Below are 26,436 nucleotides of genomic sequence, written 5' to 3' on the forward strand. Positions count from 1 at the left end.
TTATATTAAGTAAAATAATAAAAGAAATAATTTTACTTTATTTTTAAATCTATATACCACATAGTGTATATGGGAATAAATCTAACCATTCAAATTATATAGAAAAATATTACCAGATTATATATTAGAAAAAAAAAACTTACAAGAACAAAAAAGGAATTTAAGATTATAATAAAATATAAAATATTGATGATTAATGTAAATAGTAAAATCTGACTTAGAAATGTTGATTTTGATAATTTATAATGTTATATAGTGATACACAATAAATAAAAAAATTATGTTGATAATAAGAGTATTTAGGTTCAACCTAATTGAAATATCTTTGTGTGTATGTATAATATGGAAAATGTTTAATAAATGTTCTAATTGTTTTCAGACTATTTTTTATTTATAAATATGCAAATATATATATATACGGTAAATGCATTTACTTTTCAAACTATTTACTCGTTATTTTTAAAAAAAATTATTAACTATTTGCACTTTTTGTTTTTGTTTTAACAGGAGCTAACTATTTATTCTTTAAACTTGAAAGATTTTTAAATGGATTTATTAACCATATGATCGTTGGCAAGGTAACACCGTTCTTATTAAATTAAATGCGAATAGAAATTTGCATTGTTTTTATAATCCTTGACTGGTTTTTATTTAATTGATATTACTTTAAAAACCTTAGCAATGTTATAGCTCCGTATAACATTTGTAGGATCAATAAATAAAGACAAATATTTGAATTATATATGTGTGTGTGTGTGTAATAGTGGTACACTCATCCTTAGGCCAAAAACTTATAAGGCATGAGTGAAAGACGTCTCTCCTCGATGTGGGATTAAGTAAATCCGTGCGGGCGGCATCGGTCTCCTCGGCCCATTCCCAAAGCGGACAATACCTTCTAAGAGAGAGATTTGTTCCTCCATATATATATATATAGACAAAGTTTAAATATAAAATTAGTTGTAACCTAAGACTACAACTTTCTTTAAACTTTTAATACACATGTCAAATTTTATGCCAATAAAATATTTATATGATCCATAAGCTTATATTTTATGTATAATTTAAAACTATAAAAATTTGCAATTTAAACAATTTATTGATGACATAGTTATTAACCTTTAATTTTCTAGAAATTTTGCAAGTATGGAAAATATAAAAAGAAAATGCAATTTAATAGTTGATTTGTTAAAATTCACCTCCAATAAAAAGATATTGAGTATGATTGTAACCTTAAGTTACATTCAATTTTGTAACTAAATTTTGTCCTATATATATATATATATTATATGTAAATATCTTAACAATGCACAATTGTAGTATTCATATAACATTTTCATAACAATTCCACAACAAGACTTAGGTGCCAAGTTGTTATTGGTTCTTATTTAAGCTAAATATTAACATCACTATTTTTATCTATTATTAACAAATTGCCACCTAGATTTTGTTTTGAAATTTTTGTGAAAATATTGTGCACATAGCTTTACATATTCTTCATGTTTTTTTATTTTGAATTATCTTTTTTATAAATATGAAATTTGGTAATTGTGATAGTTATTAATTGAAATTTATTATAATTGATTTGGAATTATCAAAAAAAAAAAAATTCTTTGAAATATGCCATGATTCTGACAGGGTGTTTAAATTAGAATATTATGATATCAACAAAAAGTCATAGGTTTTCAATTTTTATATATGATACATATTTGATTAATAAATTATGGAATTCGTAAAAAATAGCATACATAATTTAATTAGAATTTTTTTAGACAAAATCAAACCTAATTTAATTCAGATTTGTTTGGTTTGCAAAAAACAACTGAATCACTTTTTATTTAATTATATAGTTCAACACTATTTGTAACTCTCAAAAAAAAAAAATTAAAAACATAGAATGATTACCTACAAAAATGCGGAGTTTTAAAGTATTATTTTGAAAATCCTTAAAAGTTAACAAAAAGTCAAATATCTTTTATTTTATATTATAGATTAGTCGTTAATTTGTGCAATGCATATGCAAGTTGGAGAAATTTTTTATTTTTTATTTTTATATGATACATATAATCAAATCATTGAACTGTTAGCTATAGAATGGTTTTACATTATTAAAAAGTTGGTGTAACTTGATCAATTCCATAACTTTGTATTCATATCAAATTTTAAAATGTCCACAATTTGATTATACGCCTTCATTGTTCTTTGCACGCTATGTGAATCGTGACCAAAAGGAAATGCCTTTTTTTTTTTTTTTTAATAATACTATAATGTTTCTCCTCTTAATATGTAAGTAAAGATAGAAGATGTCCCCCAATTGCAAATCTTAAGGTGCATATTCAATTGTAGATATATATATATATATATTTATCCCTAATCAAAGCAACTTATAGTTGGAATTTTTTTATCCCCAATCAAAGCAACCTGCAATGGAGTTGCCACATAATTTATTTAGGGTAAAAACATTATTTTGGTCATTATATTTTAGAGGTCACAATCAATTTGGTTCCTATATTTTGATAACAATTAATTTGGTCTTTATTATTTTCAGCTTGCAGCTAATTTGGTCTTTACCATTAACTCACTAACGGAAAATTGCTAAATGGCAAATGCTGTGTAAACATGGCACACTTGAAATTGACATGGCTAATAAAATAGTAATACAAATATTAATAATTAATTGAAAATACCACGTTAGCAATTGAAAGATTAAAAAATATATAAAAAAAGATACAACAAATAAATTAAATCAATATTACTTATTTTTCTTTACATTTTCTTAGCTAAAAAAAATTAAAAACAATATTTACCCCTAATCAAAGCAACTAACAGTGGAGTTTTTTTACCCCGATCAGAGCAACTTACAATGGAGTTGCAGTATAATTTATTTAGAAGTAAAAATTAAGAAAACCTCTAAATTAAAATTGCATCTTTATTGATGGATAGTGAAAATTATATCAATTGTTTGAATAAAAATAAGTTTCATGATTTTAGTCCAAATACAATCTAAAAAAAAGAGAGAATATTAAAATGGTTGGCTTTAAGTTACATTCTAGAGAGAACTTTTAATTTTTTATTCTGAAGTGCAAGAATAATGCACTCGCATATGGCTGCAGCTTGCAGCAATAGATAGTTTTTAATTTTTTGTAGAATTTCTCATGAGAATTAAACTATTGAAACCAATGATACAACCTTAACGCTCATGGTGTGTTTTGTTTATTGGGAGCAAACATATTTTCTTAGGAAAATGTTGGTGAAGTTGTTAAATCCTTTATGGTTTTTGGACATTTCTTAAACCTTATGTTTGGTTCTGCAAGGTCGGGGAAAGAAAAAAGAGGTGCTAATATTTGAAAGATATGACGATATTTTGGTGTAAATAACTAAAAATATTTGTTGGTTATATTACAGAAAAAAAATATATATATATATATATATATATATTTATGATTAATTTTTGAAATAAAGTTGAATATCTTTGAAGGATTTTAATTATAATTTTTTTTTTTATTCCTTGTAAGAGATGGATAATTTAATTAAATAGAATAAAATTGTGTTAAGTTGTTTTTATAAAATAAAATAAAAAATAAAATAAAATAAATTGCTAAGGGGTTGGACCGCACGATTCTCACTGGTTCGTGTGGTCCAACCCCGGTTTTAGGGGTTCACGGAATTAAACAAAAATCCAATTCTTTAGGCTTAAAAAACCAGTTTGCATCCCAGTTCCCGATTTTCACGGTCCGACCTCTCGGTCTGGTCCAGTTCTGAAAACCATGATTTTTGGGTGTGGATGAGGATTCTAGTGTTTCTTCTTCTCAACCTTTTAAGGCTTTGTGGGGATTAGATTTGGACGGACATTCCTCATGGAATAGATCTTGGGATCATCAACTTGTCTAGTATTTGGTACTACAAAAATATTTTCAATCTGCCTAATCTCTGTACCACTCCTTTGATTAAATTTCAATTTACATTTTACACAAAGGACGCAACTATATGTCCTTTTTTTAGGTTGAGATACAAGCTACTTGGAATTACACTATCTAATTCTAGAATGAAAAGTCACATTTCGAAGTTGATCATCTAACATGATCACAAGCATAGTAAAAAATAGGGATAATTAAACTTTACCCACCTGTGGTTTGCCTCGATTTCTATATGCCTACCTGTGGTTCAAATTTTGACACTTTACCCACCTGTGCTTGTCACCGTTACCCAGTCGTAACCCACCTCTCCACCTCTCCGTTACTCTAACACCAAATAAGTAAAAAAAAAATTCCAAAACAGATCAAAACTAATTCTCACTCCTAGAACTCACTCTCACTCCCAAAACTCTCAAAACTTACTCACTCCTACAACAAGCTTCATTTGAGACTCTTCATTTCAGATCCAAGCAGAGGAAGCAAGTTGCTAACAGTTGCTCCTCCTTTGTTCAGCTATGGGCTTCGATTCGCAAACTTTCCAATGGAAGTGGGTTTTGATCGTGGGTGGGTTTTGATCGTGCATGCTCTTGGGTGCCATCGTGGGTTATTGAACTTGGGTTTTAATCTTGCATGGTCCTCTGTTTAGTATCAGCAGGTAGATCAAAACCCTCTTTAGTTTTCAATTTTTGAAACCTAGGGTTTGAAATTGGGTTTTTTAATGCTTTCTTCGAGTTTTTTATTCTTTCTTTGAATTTGAGTTTCTTAAACTGTTCTTGATTCCATGTTTCTTCGAATTGGGTTTTTTTTCTCCTTACTTTTGTTTCATGAAAGATTATAATAGTAGTTGTGTAACTAGTTGCTAATTTAATCACAATATGAAGTTGTTGAGTTGTTGTTTATATACAACCAATATGAAGTTGTTGAGTTGTTGTTTATATAAAGCCACTTTCTTTGATTATATTTTTATAACTTGTTTGATTTTTGTTGTTTATATACAACCTCTGTATGTGTGTGGAAAACAATGCAAATGTGAGGGACCACAATGCAAATGTGAGGGACCCATTTAATCTATCTATGGTTTTGTTAACTTAATTTATCGAGACATCTCTCTCATGCTAACTGCTTTCCTTCACATGTTAACTACTTTCAAATTTTCTAATACACTTTCTTGGCTGCCAGCCATATATCTAATGCTTATTGCATATGCATGTACAGCTTCTCTAATGCAATTTAAATGACCTTTTCTTAGCCAATAAAAAAATAAATAACAATGGGTGCCGCGTAGTTTCCATCACTGTCTTAATGTGCTAATATTGTATCATTATGAAGTTAAATGTCTATTTATTTTTATTGTCTCTGCCTTAGTTGTGAGCCTTGCACAATAAAAAATTTCTAATATGAAAGATCTCATATTCATGTCTACTAGTATTTTGACTGAACAAAAATTCTTTGTAACATAGTTGTAATGTAATGGTTGAGTCTTTGCAAAAGGATAATTATGGAGAACAATTGGGATACACCTGATGGAAGAAAAATGTGTAGTAGATCTAGTGGTAGAATATGATGCATTTAGTAGTCTAGCCTTTATGGTACCTTTGATTGTTGAAACCTTTGCAATGCATTAATGCTGGACTTCAATGTGAGTTTATCTTACTTAATTTGATAAGTGTTAACAATGGTTTATGCTGTCACACATGCTGAAAATTTGAACTATGCCTCTTGTAACAGATTCATTAGTCTATAAGCTTGTAACAAATTTTTGCTATGTCTTCATCAACTGGCAATGGCTCTACAACTAGTGGTTTCTACCGTGCTGAAGATGGTCATTTATGTACCATTGAGCATTGTGCCCTACGAACAAGTCGAAAAGCTGGTAACTATGGAAGAAGATTCCTCGGTTGTAGTCAATTTAATGTAAGAAACAATTACATTGTTGTATTTGAATTGAATTGAATTATTAATTGTGATTTATTGTGAACTGTGGAATTAATTGTTATAATTGTAATGATTAGGTTGGTCCCAAATGTGGCTTCTTTCAGTGGGTGGATAACGAAACTTGTAAGAGTGACCGTGAAAGGATAAGTATGCTTGAGAATGACCTGCAGCTTGCAAATCAGAGAGAAATGACAACTAGGCAAATGGAAGAAAGATCTAACCGAAGGGAAAGAGAAACTCATGAGCTTTATGTAGAAGCTAGGGAGAAACTTAAGAGGGTTAAAGAGAGTGAGAGATTGTACAAGGTTGCACTAGTTTTGTCATGGTTATTTTTCCTTTTTGTAATGTTATTGTTGTGTTTTGCCTCAATGAACAACAATGTAAGGTTGAGGAACCTTAATCTACCATGATTAGGTAATTGAATTGTTATTGTATCTATCTCTTGAAATGGGGATGTTGAAATGTGATTGGGATGTTAAAATGTTATTGTATTTATCACCTGAAATGGAAAGTATTTTTTTTTGCAAATATTCTTTAGTATAATTTTTTTGTTTACTTCATTTTGTGATTGATATATATTGGCACAAAGTGTTATGTGGAAATGTTAATAATGGGAATAGAACTTGGAACTTGCCAATGATTAATAACCTACCATAAAGCATTCTCATTTGGTTTGTCAATTCACATTTTACTTTGTGTTGGAAACATTGTGCAATAATATAAAAGGAGTTGAGAATCCCTTTGTTTTGGCCTATATAAATAACTCTGCTGTGTCATATACCTGTGTCATAAAAATTGTGCACATAAATTGCCCAGTGATATAAATATTGTGCACATTAAAAATCACTCATGTTAAGCTCAAAGACAAAGCTCAAAGACTCTGCACATAATTGTGCACATAAAGATTGTGCATATAATTTTGCATATAAAGATTGTGGACATAATTTTGCTGTAAATCCATCAAAAGCAAGACACCTGTGTAAATCCATAAAGACATAATTTCCTTTATTATGTCAATGCACACCTGTGTAAATTCATCAAAAGCAAAACACAGTCCTGTGTAAATCCACCAAAAGCAAAGACAAGCACAACACAACAAAATACTTTATCCAACCAATGCATATTAACTACTTTTAATAAAGTGAATAGTCATTGTGACTTTATGTCACATGCATTCAAAATTGCCAATATTGTTTTTGGCACATCCTGTGACTTTACCCATCTTCCAACCAAAACCCAACTACTAGTCCACTATTGTATCAGACATACACATTTCACCAAAATTGCCAATATTGTTTTTGACTTTACACATCAGACATACATAAAGCGTGGGGGCTACATCAAAACAAGTGAGAACTACAACAAAACAAGTTGGTCTGCCACTTTAACATCTTTCATCATTTAAATTATTTAATGCTTTTACTGCCATTGCCAGCTGCCTTCTTGCTCTTTCCACCAACTGGTTGAAACTTTGTCGGCCTTGATACACCACACGTTTTGCCTTTAAACCCCCTAGCAGCAGCAGCACCACTTCCTTGACTTGGTACACCACTAGTGCTCACAGATGCACTTGGCTGCATAACCAAAATCCAGCAATTAGTAAGATGGTCCAACAATAGCAACAGGAAAAAAATAAACAAAATAGAAGAAAGTAGAGATGCCTGAGATGGTAAAGAATCCCATGTCTCTCTAGGGGTATGGAAGCTCGGCTGTGAGGATGAAGAGAACCACTTGGCTCTAGATCTAGTTGTTGGAGGTTGAGTTGCTGCCTCAGATCTATTGTTTGGTGCAGGTTGAGATGCAGCTTGACCAAAAGCTGTATATGCAGGCTGGGAGCTAGTACTTGGTGGTTGAGATGCAGTTTGCTTTGTTTTTGTAGATTTACTGCTTTGTGCCTACAAAGAGGGTTGTAAAAGTTAAATATACATGAAATACACATAGGAGGAAATGAATATATTTCAAAGCATGGAAATACTTACAGCATGTGATTTAGCAAGTCTATCTCTTCTCTGCCATGGAGTTTCACCAGTGATGCCTGCCTTGCACCCTCTTGCATTATGTCCTTCTTTCTTGCACTTCCCACACTTGATTGTCTTGTTCAGCCTAGAAACTCTATGAGGGTTCCTTGGCTCTTCAGGATCTCTTTTTCTTTGCTTTGGTGGTCTGCCAGGTGGTTTATACACATGAGGAGCAACAGGAGCAGGTAGGTTAGTCTCAACCCACTCAGATTGGCCAGGCATTGGCTGTATTATCTCTTTGTAAATTTCAGCAAATGTCTCTTTCAAGTAACAAGGATGCACATAGTCCTCCACTCTCTCCAGGTTCTTAACAATAGCAGAGATCCCATGTTTGCAAGGAAGTCCTGTCAAATCCCAAATCCTACAGCTGCATGCTTTCTTAGCCAAATCAACCACATGTCTCTCATGACCATTATCAACCTCATACATGAAGCTGCCAGCTGGAGTAGCACTGAAAGGTATGGATTCATGTTTTAACTTCTCTAATTTGTCTTGAATATTAGGACAAACCTTTCCAGTGTATTTTGATATACCTTTCATCTTTTTGTATTGTTTGGTCATGAGCCTAACTCTGATCCACTCCAACATTGATAAAATTGGCTTATCCCTAGCTTCTAATATCATGGCATTAAAAGACTCACTCAAGTTATTAGCTAAACAGTCACACAAAGCTCTACTACTAAAGTGAGACTTAGACCATTGTGCAGGGTTGATGTCAGCAAGATACTCCCATGCCTTGACATCCAAATCCTTCATTTCCTGCATTCTTCTCTCAAACTCCCTAATTGTTGTGGCTCCAGCACATCTCCACAGTGCATCCTTCAACTCCAAGCCCTTATGATCTATTTTGAAATTATTATAGATATGCTTCACACAATACCTATGCTCACAAGTTGGGAACAGCATCTCAATTGCAGGTATAAGGCCCTAATTCATATACAAAACAAATCAAGTAAATATGTTGGTTAAACATGTTGAACTAAACTGAAGTATGTATTATTGAACTTTAAATATGTGGGTTAAATATGTTAGTACAATTGTAGGTCATACCTTCTGCCTATCAGTGATGAAGACCAGATTAAGTTGCTCTGGATTCCCAATGTCATCTGAAAATTGCTGTAGAAACCATACCCATGAATCTTTGTTCTCTTGCTCAACAACAGCAAATGCAACTGGGAAAATATTATCATTTGCATCTCTAGCTATGGCAGAAAGTATTTGCCCCCCAAATCTCCCTTTCAGGTGGCACCCATCTAAACCAATGATTGGTCTACAACCTCCCAAAAACCCAAGTTTTTGTGCATTATACCTGATATATATTCTCTTAAATTTGGGCTGTGCATTTTCATCTTCCATTTCAGTTTGCAAAATAACCCTACTTCCTTTATCAGTCAATCTTATCATCTCTGCATAATCCCTAAGCTTCCCATATTGCAATTGTTCATCCCCAGTAAGCAAGTCAGTAGCTTTCCTTTTTGCCCTATACACTTGACTGTCAGATATGTCAATTTCAAGTGCTTGCTTCACATGATGTTGAACAGCACCCACTTTCCAATTGGGGTTTTTGTCAAACTCCTGCATAAACTTCTTTGCAACATAACTTGAAGTCACTTGGCTGTGTTTGAAGGATCTAGGGCAGGTGCACTCTGGATTGAATGTTTTTATTTGGAATGTCAACTCCTCAGGTAGTTGAGATGCATAACACCTCCATCCACATTCATTTATGCAATAAACTGAAATCTTCTTCTTCTCATTCAGCTTGAACTTGATATCTACTGGCTTCTTTATAGCATATTCCCTCAATGCCTCCCTAAAGACCTTAGAGTTTGGAAACTTCATTCCTTTCTTTAACTCTGGTTTTCTCATGTCAGTTTGGACATTAAACTCAGGTTCTTTTGCAGCAGTAGCTGTTGCTGGCTGATCATCATCAGACCCCACTATACTTTCCATGTCATCTTCAAGAGGTGGGTCAATCCATTCACCCTCTTCAAGAGGTGGGTCATTGTCAGCTGCAGTAGTCCTATGTGGGGCTGCATGTGTAGATGGCCCATCATCTCCTTCTGGGGCTGTATATGGCCCATCATCTCCTTCTGGGGCTGCATGTGTAGATGGCCCATCATCTACATTCCCAAATACATCATCATTAAAATCTGGCCCCTCAAACCCTTCCTCTAACCAATCATCATCACTCTGACCTCCTTCAGCATCCACATTACCTCCCTCATTCAACACCACCACATCATCATCATCATTCTGACCCACCTCATGCACATCATCATCATTTGCTACTTCCTCATTACCAAATGGTTGTTCAACTGCAAGTGGCTCCTCACCAGGCTCAACATATAATGTTATCTTATTTGTAGGCCACGCAGCATGAATCTCACACATATAAACTACATCATCATCTCCATCTATAAGCCTTAACCCTTGCTCCAAATTACCTCCAGGAATAAGATAATGATATCTACTTGTACTAATTGCCCCCACATCAGAACAAATACCTTGTATTTCAAAATAACTAAGTCTATCTGGGTCAACATTATCAACCAATGAAGTACTACCTCCTAAATATACCAAATCCGGGTTCCACACAAATTGCCCACCATGATGAATCTCAAAATTGAATGCCAAGTCAGCCATCTGCATATAAAACACAACAGAATAAAGTATGAGATGGGCTTGCAACATGTATTTATAAATCTGTACTTGAAACTAAGTGTCAACATATGAGGCTTGATCATTTTCTTCAGATGAGAATCGAATGATATTTGATGTGGCTTTTATTGCAAATATTGCAAACACATGTTTAACTCACAGACCCACCCACACAGTAAAGTTACAACGAAACAAATAAGTGTCACAGATCTGATGAGATCAGTTTGCATCAGTGCATCAGTACTTGAAACTAATTTGTGCAGCCAAGTACTGATGCACTGATGCAAATATATCAGTTTGCATCAATGCATCAGTACTTGAAACTAATATGTGCAGCCAAGTACTGATGCACTGATGCATATAGCATATATCAGTTTGCATCAGTGCATCAGTACTTCAAACTAATATGTGCAGCCAAGTACTGATGCACTGATGCAAATATATCAGTTTGCATCAGTGCATCAGTACTTGAAACTAATATGTGCAGCCAAGTACTGATGCACTGATGCATATAGCATATATCAGTTTGCATCAGTGCATCAGTACTTCAAACTAATATGTGCAGCCAAGTACTGATGCACTGATGCAAATATATCAGTTTGCATCAGTGCATCAGTACTTGAAACTAATATGTGCAGCCAAGTACTGATGCACTGATGCATATAGCATATATCAGTTTGCATCAGTGCATCAGTACTTCAAACTAATATGTGCAGCCAAGTACTGATGCACTGATGCAAATATATCAGTTTGCATCAGTGCATCAGTACTTGAAACTAATATGTGCAGCCAAGTACTGATGCACTGATGCATATAGCATATATCAGTTTGCATCAGTGCATCAGTACTTCAAACTAATATGTGCAGCCAAGTACTGATGCACTGATGCAAATATATCAGTTTGCATCAGTGCATCAGTACTTGAAACTAATATGTGCAGCCAAGTACTGATGCACTGATGCATATAGCATATATCAGTTTGCATCAGTGCATCAGTACTTCAAACTAATATGTGCAGCCAAGTACTGATGCACTGATGCATATAGCATATATCAGTTTGCATCAGTGCATATTAATTGCTATAGGGCCCTATATTAATGGCCCTATAGCATATACAATTTGAAGCTTAATTTCAAGCTTAATGCATCAGTGCTCACAATCTAATTCTACATAAATATATACAAATAACATTCCACAAAAACAATTAAATATTCAAAGTAGCCATATTATCTAAAATCCTTCAAAACACATACCAAAATCGAAAAAACACACACACAGCTGGCCATTTTAGAATCTTCAATTCTATGTGGCAACTTGGCCTCAAGCAATAAATCAAGTGTCATATAAACAGAGTCCAAAAGCAAAGTTTCTTCAACTGTAAAAATGAGGAGCAATTGTAGAAAAAAAAAATTGGGTTTTTGCTCGGAAATTTCTTCAACTGGGAAATTTCTCCGATAATGTAAATAAACAAATTTGGGTTTTTGCTTAATTAATCAATCAGTTCCATGGTTCAAGTGTCATATTATGGAGTCCAAAAACAAAGTTTCTTCAACTGTAAAAATGAGGAGCAATTGTAAAAAAAAAAAAAAAAAGGTTTTTGCTCGAAAATTTCTTTGACTCTGTAAAAAAAAAAAAAAAAAAAAAAAAAGGGTTTTTGCTTAACTAGTTCCATGGTTAAGCAGGAACCGAATTTGGAAGAAAGAATTTTAAATAAAACCCACTTTGGAAGAAGAAATTTTAAAACCCAATTTAGAATCCTAGATTTCAAAGATTAAAAAGCAAAAAGGGTTTTGATCTACCTGCAATGGCTGAACAGAGAAGCAATAATCCTGATCTTCCTCGGCTTGGCTCGGTTTGCATGCACGATCAAATCCCAGTTACCTCAAGTGTAGCGAAGCACATTGCACAATGGGAGTAAGTGAGTCTTGTTGCCACAGCTGAACAAAGGAGCTGTCTTCCTCGGCTCGGTTTGCATGCACGATGGGAGTGAATGAGTGAGTGATTTTTGGGAGTGATAGTGTGTGATTTTTGGTGAGCAAGCCGAATGGGAGTTTTGGGAGTGAGAGTGAGTTTTGAGAGTGTTTTAATCTGAGTGGGAGTGAGTTTTTTACCTATTTTTGTGTTAGAGTAACGGTAAGGGAGAGGTGGGCACACGGCGCATAAACGGTAACAAGCACAGGTGGGCAAAGTGTCAACATTTGAACCACAGGTAGACACATAGAAATCGGGGCAAACCACAGGTGGGCAACTTGTAATTATCCCAAAAAAATATGGAAAAGTCTAGGGCCATAAAAGTATTCACAACTTTTTGCCACAAATGTGAATAGACATGATGTGGTGATGAAAAATAGTAAGTTCATGTGTAAGTGATGGTTAACCACTTACAATCTGTCATGTCAAAGTTGTGAAATAATTTATGATTCTAAAACTACTCGAAAAATATTATATAGTTGACATATTAAATAACCTTGAGACATAACGTCTTGAAAGATGTTTTATTCTAAATTCTAATTTTACGACATCAAAAGAAGATATTTCCAAACTAACCGTGCTATAAAAATGTAATTATCCACGTAAGAAAAATTAACAAAATGGAGGCTAAGTTTTTTTTTTTTTTTTTCCAGAAATGGAGACCAAGCTATCTTTGCACTTTGGTAAAGTATCAAGAGACCTAATCCATAAATAACTTGGTCTTTACACATTTCTAACAAATAAATTTTTTTTTTTTTTTTTTTTTTTTGATGAGACATTTCTAACAAATAACTTGGTCTTTGGTCTTGTCACATCCTTAATCTTAAATTGCATCCCTTAGCAGATGTGGTGAGTGGGTATTTATATTACTTACTAGCACATGCTGGATTGGGAGGAATCATCACGACCCCTCTCCATTGCTTTCAGCAAATGTGACAAATCCATCTCTACAATGCTGGCATGGGAGTCACTCCCGAAGGATGGGAACTTTGGTTGGGAGACAAGTCATATTGCATTAAATGCTAGGTTGATGGTAATAAATGCAATATCGATTGATTTAATATCTGATTTGTTGTTTAGGGCTATCTTGACCCTGTTAATGTGAGCAGCATACCATCCTCCATACATGTTAGGTTTTCAATACTGATCTTCTTCAAGTTAAGTTACCTCGAATCGATAACCATGGGTTGTATAACATTCACCTATATCATTCTAGCTCTTTATATCTCCTTTGGTTGATGATTGTAGGACTCTACTATCTCAAACAAGCGTGAATCATAGTTTCAAGAAGCTAATAGTTGTGCCAATACTTTCGCAAGGAGAGTCTTTGTTCTATTTTATTTCCTTCCTACTGATGTTCTTTTTCTTTAAAACCAAGATGCCATGGGTGTTGTATGCTTCTTTATATCTCTTCTAAAAATCTAAAATCGAATCTCTTGGAACCTTCTTTACTTGGTGCGTGCTTCTTTTAGCTATTTAAAGTGATGATAGCAATGAAGCTTTGCATATCACCTTGGGCTAAGGAGATAGTAGAGGGCTTGCTTGGTGAAAGAAAAACAAGTACCAGCTATACAGCCCCCAAAGAATCTTCAATCTTTGTTTTCAACATAAAAAAAAAAAAATGGAAACTCTACAAAACCAAAACTGACCAGCCACCAAACTTAAGAACCATAAACCGACTTCGTCACCATCCAAAATTCAAACAACAAAGCACCGCCACCAACATTACGGAGCTTTTCTTCACTATGTGAACACATCCACTTTCATTTTTATTTTTATTTTTACAGATATTTTCAACATACGGCAGCCATGATTGTTTTTTATTATTAAACCAAAACACCAATTGATTTTTTAGTGTAAATGGGATTCTAACTTCTGATATCTTATTTGATGATAAAAAATTTTATCAATTAAACTAACTGGAACCCACAACACATCCACCTTCATAATTAATAGACCTCTACTATCAAAAATTGGTAAAGCTATAAATGAATTTCAAAAGAGTCAAGTTGTTGACACCCCATTTTGCAACCCGTATTTAACCTTACATGGAGAGTAAAAGGGTAATTTCATCTTAGAAATATGCATCTTAATTCTGGCTATTAGATCCTTAATCTCATTTCACCAAAATGATATTGATGTTGTAACGATCAAATCGACTAGTCATTAACCTTAATCGGATCATTAGAATGAAAGTTATCATCAAATCAAGTTTTAATGGTCGAGATGCATTATCATAAATTGAGTCCGATTATATATGATTATGAACAATTGATTTCAATTTAGTTAAAATTATAATCAATTTGAAATTAATGATGTGTCATAATTTGATTGGCTAGGACTATATCTTATAGTAAGATTGCACACATTTAATTAATTAGATAGTCAAATATTAATTATTCAATGAGTAATTTATGTAATTATCTTTCTAATTAGGCTAAATTTGGAATCAATTTGTTAGGACATATGTGTTTCATTTGTTAAGAACATATGTCACTATTTTATGTAGTTGGCTAATCCTTTGACAAAACGCACTTTACTTGTATTTGGGTAGATCTAACTCATCTAAGTTGTGTTTAATACTTGAAGAAACATGTTGTTCAAGTCTAGTATTAAAGCCATAAAGATTGGACCAAGAAACAAGTGAAGAAAATGTGTTCAATAAAGCTGGACAGATAACTCGACACTTGCGGATAGATAGCTCGATAGCTGCTCGATAGCTCCTCGACACCTGGCTATCTGTCGAGCTCTTCAGCTGATGCTTATCGCAATCTCGATAGCTTCTCGATAGCTGGTTGATCGATTGAGAAAGTTTCTGTCCCCTCGACACCTTCTCGACACCTTTTTGATAGCTGTATCTGTTGAGATTCATTAAACCTCGACACCTCCTCGACACCTCTCGATCAATCGAGGTTACGAGAAATCAGAATTTTCAGCTTTTTGATTTTTAGGCCAGGCTTATGTATTTGAGTAGGGTTTCTTTTCTCACAACCCTAGACTTATATAAGGCTTATTTTAAAGGCCGTCACATAAGAGAATATAAGGAGAACATATGCAAAAAGGTGATTGATGCTTTATTCTCTCTGAAAGAAGCTACTGCGTCTTTGCGCCTTAAGGTTTTGTAACCAAGTGCTTCTTGATTTTCATTGTTGATGAAGTGAAGAACTTTGCAGCCAACATTCTTCTTCCTTAAGTTGGTGAGTGAGTCACGTACTAGGATTCGTGCAAAAGAGTTAGTCACGTACTGGGATCTGTGCAACAAAAAGGGTGGCGTTCAAATATTGAAGAGTTCAGAGGCTCTGAAGCAGTAGAAGGTTTCTACTGTGAGTTCATCTACGGGGATTGTAGAGTCTAGGGACAAAGGTTTTGTACTAGATCTGAAACTTCTCTTTTCTATAGTGGATTGCTTTTCGGGAAGGTTTCCCCCCAAGTTTTTTACTGTGAAACTGGTTGGTTTCATTGGTTTTCCTGGGTCATCATATCTTGTTTTCTTTTATTTTTCCGCTACATGATTTTGACATGATATTGATGTTTGTTTGTTTTAACAAGTTTGATTCATAATAAATCTAATTAACAACTTGGGTTTAAAACTTGTTAATTCTATCAACCGGGGTCTAAATTTCCCAACATAATTAAGTCTAAAATGGAAGTAATTGAAGCCTATTAATGTTAATTGAAAACTAATTTGGGACCTATTAATGTTAATTGTGCTAAAATTATTTTCTAACAAATGACCTCTACTCACAATTTCATTGATGTCTCTCATAATATTTTGAATCTGTAAGTAAGATTAATTTTTCTAGAAAGTAGACATCCGAGACTTCAATTTGAGCACAAAAATGAGACAATTTCAATTGGAATTGAGTAAAATATGATTTTTTTTAATTTGGCTTTGCAGGCTGTTACAATAATTATGAGAAAGCCGAATTTTGCTTGTTCATCACTCTCACCAATCTCTACATTTAATGCACTAGCTTTCCCCAAAATTTGAAATAGGGTCTAGTTTCATGATTCTTTTTTATCCTTTGTCAACCTTATTCAATAACTTTTTATTCATATTTTTTCTATTACTACTATATAAATCCTCCATCTCCTCCATTCCAAGGCACACAAAAACTCCTTCTCTTATTCTCTCTTAAGTTCTATTGAAGTATAGTAGTTTTGTCATATTTTAGTCTTCCGGAGATTTAAGGTATTGAGTGAGACTCACTCTTCCTCTCCTAGTTTTTCTTTTCTACTCCACCCTTAGGACCTCTACCAAGAGCTTCCTCCTCCTCCACCATGTGAATTTTGCATGCATGTATAATCTCTTTTCCTAATTTGCTTTGTATGTTACTATGATGAGAATTTAAGATTAGAGCATGCTAGTGGTTATTTAAATTCTTTGAATATGTTTGAATATTCTTAAATGTTCATATGTGTTCTTCACATGTTCTTGGTTGTTCATCACATGTTTATGCATAACACTAGTTTTGATCTTAAATCCATGTCAAAAATATGAAAAACATATTTGTTTCATAATTCTTTCAAATCCTTGAATATAGGATATCACCATTCACACATATTCGCTAGAATTTATTTTTTAATTAAAATGCAATGCTTAGTAAATTGAATTATAGTTGATCACATGCACACACATTAAATTCAACGTCCATATTGATTAATAACATATTGATAATATGATATGAATGTTGGCCACTATAGTCCAGAAGACTGATTTCACCAAGCAAGATGGGTGTCTAATATATTTCCATCTTATAACATGGTCTCCAAGCTTAGATCAAGAATTGATAAGTCAATACTTATCAATATAATTTTCAATTTCTAGATTGTAACTAGAAAACAAAGTCATGTACTTTATCTTAGATTATATCTGTAGGGACTGAATTTGGGACACTTCTTCAGGTTGATAGAATGGACCCAAGCCCAGCTTGCCCTTCAATGAATTTATAGAGTATGGGCTCAAGAACTAGGCCTTAGTAAAGGGTACAACTGCCCTACATGGTTGCATGTGACATTATCAACTTAAACATGGGTTGGGATACACGATGATGCTCCTCAGACTGGACTTCCGAAGTTTGACGTTCCTATTATTTCTTTTAAGATTGGTTACAAAGGATCCAGAGAGAATGGGTCATTACAGGACTTCCTGGTTCCAATCTTCCGTCCCCTTTTCAGGAGGGACTTCCTGTGTTATATACACCTCTCAACTGATCCTAACCCTCCATTTGTCGATCAATTAGGCTACCACTTGAGAGCCTGTCCCATCAGCCGCATCCCTATTCCTCCAGTGGGTTGCAGCTCCCAAGGCGGCGCTGTTCAGGAGTCCTGTCCTCATTAATGCGGCCAGGACGTTAGTTGAGGGCATTCAATGCAGAGCTGGCAGCTCGCCTAAGGCTTGTTCCTTCGTCGTGCTTTCGTCGTCGACTCGTGGCACTGGACCCTTTCCTCCTCGGATATTCAAGGAGTCCCCTTTGATGGGGAGGTGCTCGTGTTCTTCCGAGATCTCGGATGCCCGAGGACGGGGTCATCCTCGGATATGTTCCTTGGGGGTTGGTCCTCGCGCTTTCGTCCTCGGACCCCTCGTGCATCCTCGGCGTGGGCCCTTGGGCCTGGCTGGGAGTGGGCCAAGGTTGCCTGATTTCTGGCCCCACAATAGCCCCTCAAAATCTTGCTGCATGCATCCTCGGGCGAGGAGAAGGATTTTGACATCCTCGGGCCTGCTCCGTGCCCAGTCGAGCCTTACGCCCCCTGTCAGCACTGGGGTCTATTCATCTGCCCAAGGCACGTTGCTGACGTTTCGAAGCGCGCAACGTGCCCATCATTAAATTCAGGCGGCTCTGTGCTCCCCACGTTTAACGAGGCGTTACCAATCCAACGGTGGAGGTTTGTCTCGCATTTATGGGCGGGAAAACCCGCATGGCTCTTCGATTTGGGGTATAAATACCCATACGAACCACTTTTTCCTGTTCCTTATTTGCAATCAAGAATTCTTGCGCATCCTTCCTGAGTTCAGCCACACTCGCACTTACATCTCCAGCACAAAAAGCCTGTCCGAGGAGCTCCTCCTCTTCCCAGTAAGTCGTTCTATCCCTCTCTGAGCTCTCTCCCTCTTTACCCCTTCTTCTCCTTCGCCTGTTCTTTCTTAGTTCTTTTAGGCGTCAACTGGGATGGGTAGGTTTAAGAAATACGTCTATACTGAGAAGGCGATGAAGAAATTCATCGCCGACTACAGAATTCCCGGCAATGTAGGTTTAAGATATTGTGAGGACGGGGATTGGCACTTACACAAACGCGAGGGCGAGGTGGTAATTCCCATTGTCGCCTTCCTCGAAGGGGGGATGACGATCCCCATGGGGCCGGTGATGAGGGATTACCTCACGCACTTCTGGTTGGCCCCTACCTAGTGTGGGATAAATATTTTTAGGATTTTGGGCTGTGTGGACGCCTTGAACGAGAAGATGGGGCTAAGGTTGACCCACCATGACGTGAACTGGTGCTACAACTTTCAGCTTCTTAAGGGCAAGTCTTATTACCTAAAGACGAGAGACGACAGGGTACAGCTCATCCAGTGCCTCCCTGAGTCCAGCAAGGGGCTAAACGAGGATTTCCTTATCGTGTCAGGGGAGTGGCACGATGGCCTTCACTGCCCAACGCCGGAGGGAATACCAGGTGGGGCAGTGGGATCAGGAGGGGTTTTAAGTTCCCTTGTCTTTTTTCTTCTCTTTTTTCTTTTACTAACATGGTGGTGCTTTCCGTTTGCAGACCCGCACGCTTTTGAGCGCCACTTCCACCTGTCCAGAAATCATTCCCAGTTCCAAAGCATGTGATCCGAGCCAACGATCCTCGGCTTCATAAAATTACTGTGACCGAGGACGGATTTCAGTTCCCCGAGGGGCCTTCTGAACCAGAAGTTTTTACTGTAGCCGTCCCCTCTTCTTCCCAAGTATTTGCCGAGGCTGCCGAAGAGGACTCAGAGAGGGAGAAAGACGCGTTCGACGTTTTCGCCCAGCTTGATCAGTTCGAGGACCCTCTCGGGGACTTGGGCGACCCTCGTTTGACCGAAGCATACCTCCTCGCTTCAGAAGCCCCTCCTCTGCCAACGATGGGTTACAAGAGGAAGCCCGCCACCAGCTTGTTGGACCTGATCGAAAGCCAACCGGGGAAGTCCCAACAGAAGCTTCCCCCTCCTCCTCCGAAGACTAGGTCGACTTCTGCTCAGCAGAAGCTTCCTGCTTCTCCTCCTCCTCCTTCCCAGACGAGCATGTCTTCTGGGTCCGCCAAGAAAAAGAAGGATAAGGGCAAAAGGCCTATGGAGGATAAGCCAGTGTCCTCGCAGGAGGAGGACAACACTCTGCGGCCGTCCAAGCAGCTCAAGATAGGCGGCAAAAGTCAGGACAAGCAGGTCGACACCACCTCGTCCGAGGCCCACGCCTGGCTCCCAATCCCAATGCTCTATGAGGAGCCCTTGAGGGATGACGCCTCCCTCAGAGACTTCAACGAGGGCGAAGGCGCGCACGTGGCCGATGCGCTGGAGAGGTGCCTGTTGCTCCCGGCGGACATGGCCGAGCTGAACTCCTTGAGGAGCAAGCAGGTCTTCCTCAGCCTTAAGCGATATATGGGGATGGTAAGGGCTATAACTTCGACTGCCCTCCATTTCTTTTCCTTTTCCCTTCCCCTTTTTTCTTTGTTGGGCTTATAATGCATTGGTTACTCTGGCAGGCTGTCCAGGCCATCTATAGATTGGAGGAGGCGGCCAACGACCAGGGGAAGGCCTTTGACCAAGAGCGTGATTGGCGGTTTCAGGCTACTAAGACCCTGAAGAACTCCGAGGCTAACCTTGCCAAGGCCCGAGAGGACTTGAAGGCGATGACCAAGGCTCGGGACAGTGCAGAGTCTGATCTTGAAGGTGCCCAGAACCAGGCCAAGGAGCAGACAAGGCGCCTGGGCGAGGCGGAGGAGCAGCTGCAGATCGCGAGGGATCTGATCGCAGATCTGCAGGCTAAGGTGACTGTGGCCGAGGGAGCCTAGAGGGAGGCAGAGTGGGCCAGAGACGAGGGTCGGCGGGCTAAGGTCGAGGCGGATCTTAGTAGGGAGATGGCCCTGACTGCCAAGAGGGAGGCCGAGACTGCAGCCTACGCTGATGGGGTGGCTAAGGTAGAGGCTCTCTTCAAAGCTCAAGTTCCGGGGGTATGTAGGCGATACTGCTCCCAGGTCTGGGCTGAGGCCCTTAAACAAGCTGGGGTGGAGCCCACATCCGACCTGTGGAAGGCGGAGAGCGTGTACTACCCCCTTGCTATCTGCGAGGTCGCCCCTGATGGCGCTAAGGCTAGGGAGATTGTTGAGGAAGTGGGGGCTGCTGAACTAAGGGAAAATCCGAGTGAAGAGGTGCCCCAAGAGGTAGCGGAGGCCCCATCCGATGCTTAAATCCCCACCACCGAGGAGGCAGCTGTTCTCGCCATACCCTTGCAGGCCGTCCCCTTAGGCCAAGGCTCAGAAGACTCAGAGGTTGCCTCTGTCCAGCCTGAGCAGAAGGAGTAGATTCCCTGGCGCCTCGGTTCAACCTGCTTTTGTCGCTTGCTTGATCTTTGTCTATGCTTTTTATGGCATTTTATTTTGTTTTGTTATTCTTCTCTCTTTTTATTTTTATGTAGGGTGGCTCTTGCCACGTAACTTTTATGGACACTTTGTTGTAATGGGAGTTTAATTTCTCTTTTATTTATTTTAATTTCTTGTTGGTTTACACGCTGCCTGCTTCCTCTCTTTTCTTTTTATTTGCACGATTTTAGCTTGAATTATACGTCAGCTAATTGCGTCAGTAACAATGATAAGGGGAAAGAGTGCATGCGTGGGCAGTCCCCTTATGTCCCAAGGGTTAGTTAGGGTTTTGATCCTTTCCTAACTTAGGATATTTTGAAGTAATTAGTTTTCCCATAGGCTTGGGTCCGAGGACTATGCAATGCCTTGATTCTGTCTAACACTTAGGATATTCTGAAGTGGTTAGTTTCCCCATAGGATTGAGTCCGAGAACCATGCAATGCCTTGGTTCTGTCTAACACTCAAGATATCTCGAAGTAGTTAGTTTCTCCATAGGATTAAGTCCGATGACCATGCAATGCCTTGATTCTGTCTAACACTTAGGATATTTTGGAATGGTTAGTTTTCCCATAGGATTGAGTTCGAGGACCATGCAATGCCTTGGTTTTGTCTAACACTTAGTCTTGTCGTCAGAACACGAAATACATAGTCATAATAGGGTAAGCATTTGAATCCAAAAAGGCTTCTTCATTAATAATAATACCTTTTCAGGTTATTTACATTCCATGGACGAGGTATAGGTTTTTCGTCTAGATCTTCTAAGTAGTATGCACCTATCCCCACTACTGACGTAATTCGGTAGGGCCTCTCCCAGTTGGGTCTTAGCTTCCCCCAAGAAGGGTTCTTAGCAGCCCTTACGATTTTTCTCAGCACCAGGTCCCCCGGTGTTAGTGGGCTGAGCCTCACATTGGTATCATACCCCTGCTTGAGTTTTTGTTGGTAATAGGCCAGCTGAATCATCGCTCGTTCCCTTCTTTCGTCTACTAGGTCCAGACTCCTTCCCAGCAGTTCATCGTTGCTGCCTGGGGTGAAAGAGCTTGTCCTTAGTGTCGGGAAGCTTGTTTCCAGGGGGATTACTGCTTCGGCACCATAAGTTAAGGCGAAAGGTGTTTCCCCCGTTGACCGCCGGGGCGTGGTCTGGTATGTCCAGAGTACGTGGGGCAGCTCCTCTACCCATCTCCCCTTAGCGTCGTCAAGTCTCTTCTTAAGCCCGCTGACAATGACCTTGTTGACAGCCTCAACTTGCCCGTTTCCCTAAGGGTAGGCGGGCGTTGAGTATCTATTTATGATACCAAGCTCATGACAGTACCTCCTAAAGGCCTTGCTATCGAACTGAAGTCCATTATCCGAGACAAGGGTGTGGGGGACCCCGAACCGCGTCACAATGTTCCTCCAAAGGAATTTCTTTGCGTCCACGTCCCTGATGTTGGCCAATGGCTCGGCCTCGACCCACTTGGTAAAGTAATCCGTGGCCACCAACAGATACTTCTTATTCCCTGGCGCTCTGGGGAATGGTCCTACAATGTCCAAGCCCCATTGGGCGAACAGCCACGGACTGGACAAAGGATTAAGGACCCCTCCTGGCTGATGGATATTGGGGGCGAACCTTTGGCACTGGTCACACTTCTTGACATAGTCCTGGGCCTCTTGCTGCATCCCTGGCCACCAGTATCCCTGTGTGACGGCTCGGTGAGACAAGGACCTCCCTCCTGTGTGGCTCCCACAGATTCCCTTGTGCAGCTCTTCGAGCAGTAATTCTGCTGCTTCGGGGTGGACGCACAGCAGGTATGGCCCCGAGTAGGAGTGCCTGTATAGTTTGTGGTCCTCGGACAACCAGAACCGAGGAGCTTTTCTTCGTACTTTCTTAGCCTCTGACTTGTCTTGGGGCAGGATATCGCCTTTGAGGAATCTCACAATGGGGTCCATCCAGTTGGGACCCACTCCGACTCTAAGGATGGGGATCGCTTCCTTAGTCGCCTCGCTCACCTTCTCCAGGTGCTCGACAAGTATGGTCTGAGGTAGACCGTCTGCCGAGGAAGTTGCGAGCGTGGCTAATGAATCGGAATGGTTGTTCCCACCCCTGGGGATATGAACAAACTGAAAGGGTCAAAATTCGACTGTAAGCGCTTGACTTGGCCTAGGTATTCCTACATTCTCGGGTCTCGGGCCTCCATCTCTCCCTTTACCTGTCCTACTACCAGTCTCGAGTCTAGAACATCTCCACTGACTTTCCTCCCATCTTCTGTACCATGGCCATACCTTGCAATAATGTCTCGTACTCGGCCTCGTTGTTTGTAGCCGGGAATCCGAGTCTCAGGGATTTCTCTATGACATGATCTTCAGGGGACACTAAGACTAGTCCCACCCCCGACCCTCTCTGGTTTGCCGCGCCATCAACATATACTTTCCAGCATGGTGGCCTCGGGACAGAGACCGCTCCAACTGGCCTTTCGCCAGCGATCCTCCCTCGGTTCCCACTTCTACAGTTGGCTCAGCGAACTCCGCCGTCAAGTCTGCCAGAACCTGGCCTTTACGGCAGTCCGAGGCATGTATTTAACGTCGAAGGCTCCCAAGATAGTATTCCACTTTGCGACTCTTCCCGTGTAGTCGGCGGCCCGAAGTATGGACTTCAAGGGTAGTTGGGCTAAGACGACCACTGTGTGGGCCTAGAAATAATGAGGCAACTTTCACGTGGCATGGACCACGGCAAGTATGGCTTTCTCCAAGGGTAAGTACTTGACCTCGGCTTCGTGCAATGACTTGCTAACGTAGTAGACCGTTTTTGGATGCCACCGTCGTCTCGTATCAGCACCAGGCTCACAGTGTGGTTCACCACAGTAATGTATGCGTATAGGACCTCGTCAGCCTCTGGTTTAGACATGATGGGTGGCCGGGCCAGGTAATCCTTGAGCTGTTGGAAGGCCGTGGCACATTCCTCGGACCACTCAAATCCCTTCCACTTGTTAAGCAGGAGGTAGAACGGTCTGCAGCGGTCGACCGACCTAGAAATGAATCGATTCAGGGCGTGATCATCCCAGCAAGCCTTTAGATCTCTTTGGGGTTTTGCGGAGGCCTTAGGTTTTGGATAGCTCTGATTTGTCGGGTTGACCTCGATCCCCGATGGGTGATGACCTCGATCCCGCCCGGGTGGTGTGCCTGAACTGTGCCCGATCTTAGCCAAGATTGGACGCATTTAGTCGCAGCCTGTGCTTTCTAGGACGTCGAATATACAGCCGAGGTCCCGCAGATGCTCGGACACCAATCTACTCTTTACCACCATATCGTCACATAGATCTCAATGTTCTTGCCCAACAACGGCTCGAACATTCTCGTCATCATCCTCTGATAAGTAGATCCAGCATTCTTCAAGCCGAATGGCATCACCTTGTAGTGGTAGTTTCCGATGGGCGTCACGAAGGTCGTCTTCTCCTGATCCTCCAAGGCTAATGGGATCTGGTGGTAGCCTTGAAAGGCGTCTAGGAAGCTCATCCGAGGATGGCGGCGGTTGCGTCCACCAGCTGGTCTATTCGTGGCATTGGGAAGGGGTCCTTCGGGCAGGCTTTATTCAGGTCCGTGAAGTCCACGCAAACCCTCCATTTCCCACTCTTCTTCTTGACCACCACAGTGTTGGCTAACCACTCGAGGTAGAATACTTCTTTAATAGCACCCGCGCGCTTGAGTTTTTTGACCTCTTCCTTAACTGCCTTGGCATGCTCCTTTGACGGGCGTCGGGGTGGTTGCTTCCTGGGGATCACCGAAGGGTTGACGTTAAGGCGGTAACATATGAAGGATGGGTCAATCCCTAGGGCGTCGCAAGGGTCCCATGCAAACACATCCAGGTTACTCTTGAGAAACTCAAGCAACTCCTCCTTCTCTTGGGGAGGCAGTTGGATTCCAACCTGAAAAAATCTCTCCTGGTCATCGTTGATGACCACTTTCTCTAGGCCTTCGAGCATTGCTTCCTCGGCGGCCGTGTCAGCTGGTGCCACTGAGGCGGTTAGCTGCTATAAGTTTTTGGCCAAGGTGGCCGAGGGCTCTGTATCTTGCAGGCGTGAGGTGGCCGCGACCATACACCGCCTTGCCGTTGACTGGCACCCTCGGATTTCGAGGATTCGGTCTCCAGATGGGAACTTCACTTTCTGGTGCAAGGAAGAGGTGACACCTCCTAAGGTGTGGAGCCAAGGCCTTCCCACAATGGCAGTGTAGGGGGAACACGTGTTCACCACAATAAAGTCCACCTCCACTACTTCCGGGCAAGTCTGGATGGGCAGCCTGATCATGCCCTCCGGGGTGACCAGCTTCCCATCGAAGCTCATCAGGGGGGAGCTGTAGGGCGACAAGTCCTCGGGCTTTAGCCCCAGCCCCTTATAGAGGTCGGGGTACATGACCTCCACCGCGCTGCCACCATCCACCATCACCCTTTTGACGTCATAGCCCCCAATTCTGAGGGTGATGACCAAAGCGTCGTCGTGGGGTTGGGTGGTTCCGTCCTTGTCCTCCTCGGAAAAAGTCAGGGTCGCGTGACAGCCTCTTTTGGCCCTCTTTGGCTTTGACTGGGACTCCCCGGTGGTCATCTGGGCTACAGACAGCACCCGCGAGGGCGTATGCTTGTTCTTCCTGGCGCAGCCAAGATCACATTGATCGTTCCAGTAGGCTATCCCATGGCTGTGTCCCTCTGTGGCTCCTGGTAGGTCTGGCCATGCTGGCTGCTGGAATGGTGCAGGAGATGCTTCAGCCTCCCCTCCCGGACTAACTGATCCAGATAGTTTCAGAGGTTCCTGCAGTCCTCCATTGCATGCCCGTGGTCCTGGTGATATTGGCAATAGCGGTCCTGATTGCGCTTCTCGGGGTTTCCCGACATCTTACTCGGCCACCTGAAATACGGTTCGTTCTTGATCTTTTCCAGCACCTTGTGCACCGGTTCTCGGAATACAGCGCCGATAGCCTGGGCGTTTGTCGCCCCAGATTGCCCTATGAAGTCTCTTCTCGGACGGGCATTGTTATATCGGTCCGACCTGGAATCCCTCCTCTCCTGAGGGATAGCCTTCTCCTTCCCCTTGCCCTGCAGCAAGTCTTCCTCCACCCGTTTGTATTTGTCGATCCGGTCCATTAGCTGTCGCACGCTAGTGGCGGGCTTACCAGTTAAGGACTTCCTCAGGCCTCGGGAGCCCGCTCTTGAACGTGTTGATGGCGACATCATCGTATTTTCCATCCAACTCGTTGTAAATCTCCCAATACTTGTCCGAGTAAGCCTTGAGGGTTTCGTCATCGCGCATGGTCAGGGACAGCAACGCGCTCATAGGCCGAGGAGGCCTGCTGTTCGTGACGAAACTGGAGCCAAAGGC

General features: G+C 40.1%; 1 protein-coding gene and 1 long non-coding RNA gene across 2 annotated transcripts; one reads left to right on the forward strand and one right to left on the reverse strand.

Annotated features, from left to right (window-relative positions):
• The first annotated feature begins 5,653 nt into the window (after nt 1-5,653).
• Nucleotides 5,654-6,360, forward strand: LOC136067032 (uncharacterized). The gene is made up of 2 exons (XR_010628549.1): nt 5,654-5,825; nt 5,924-6,360. It is a non-coding gene; the product is annotated as an uncharacterized LOC136067032 (long non-coding RNA).
• An 892-nt stretch (nt 6,361-7,252) lies between these two features.
• On the reverse strand, nt 7,253-8,488 carry LOC112013170 (uncharacterized). Its single transcript, XM_024045556.2, has 3 exons — nt 7,826-8,488; nt 7,508-7,741; nt 7,253-7,420 (listed from the first exon to the last, which is right to left on the reverse strand). The coding sequence occupies exons 1-3, from the start codon at nt 8,486-8,488 to the stop codon at nt 7,253-7,255; spliced, it is 1,065 nt and encodes a 354-aa protein (XP_023901324.2).
• Between the last annotated feature and the right edge of the window lie 17,948 nt (nt 8,489-26,436).

The sequence above is a fragment of the Quercus suber genome, unplaced genomic scaffold, assembly GCF_002906115.3.
Source record: "Quercus suber isolate HL8 unplaced genomic scaffold, Cork oak 2.0 scaffold_55, whole genome shotgun sequence".
In the NCBI taxonomy this organism is placed as follows: Eukaryota; Viridiplantae; Streptophyta; class Magnoliopsida; order Fagales; family Fagaceae; genus Quercus; species Quercus suber.

Bases quoted from the DNA above. Each gene is read 5' to 3' on its own strand.
- LOC112013170 (XM_024045556.2), bottom strand. From the start codon at position 8,488: ATGATATTAGAAGCTAGGGATAAGCCAATTTTATCAATGTTGGAGTGG. The intron at 7,742-7,825 runs GTAAGTATTTCC...CCCTCTTTGTAG, and splicing joins GACTTGCTAAATCACATGCT to GCACAAAGCAGTAAATCTAC. The intron at 7,421-7,507 runs GCATCTCTACTT...TTGGTTATGCAG, and splicing joins GGGATTCTTTACCATCTCAG to CCAAGTGCATCTGTGAGCAC.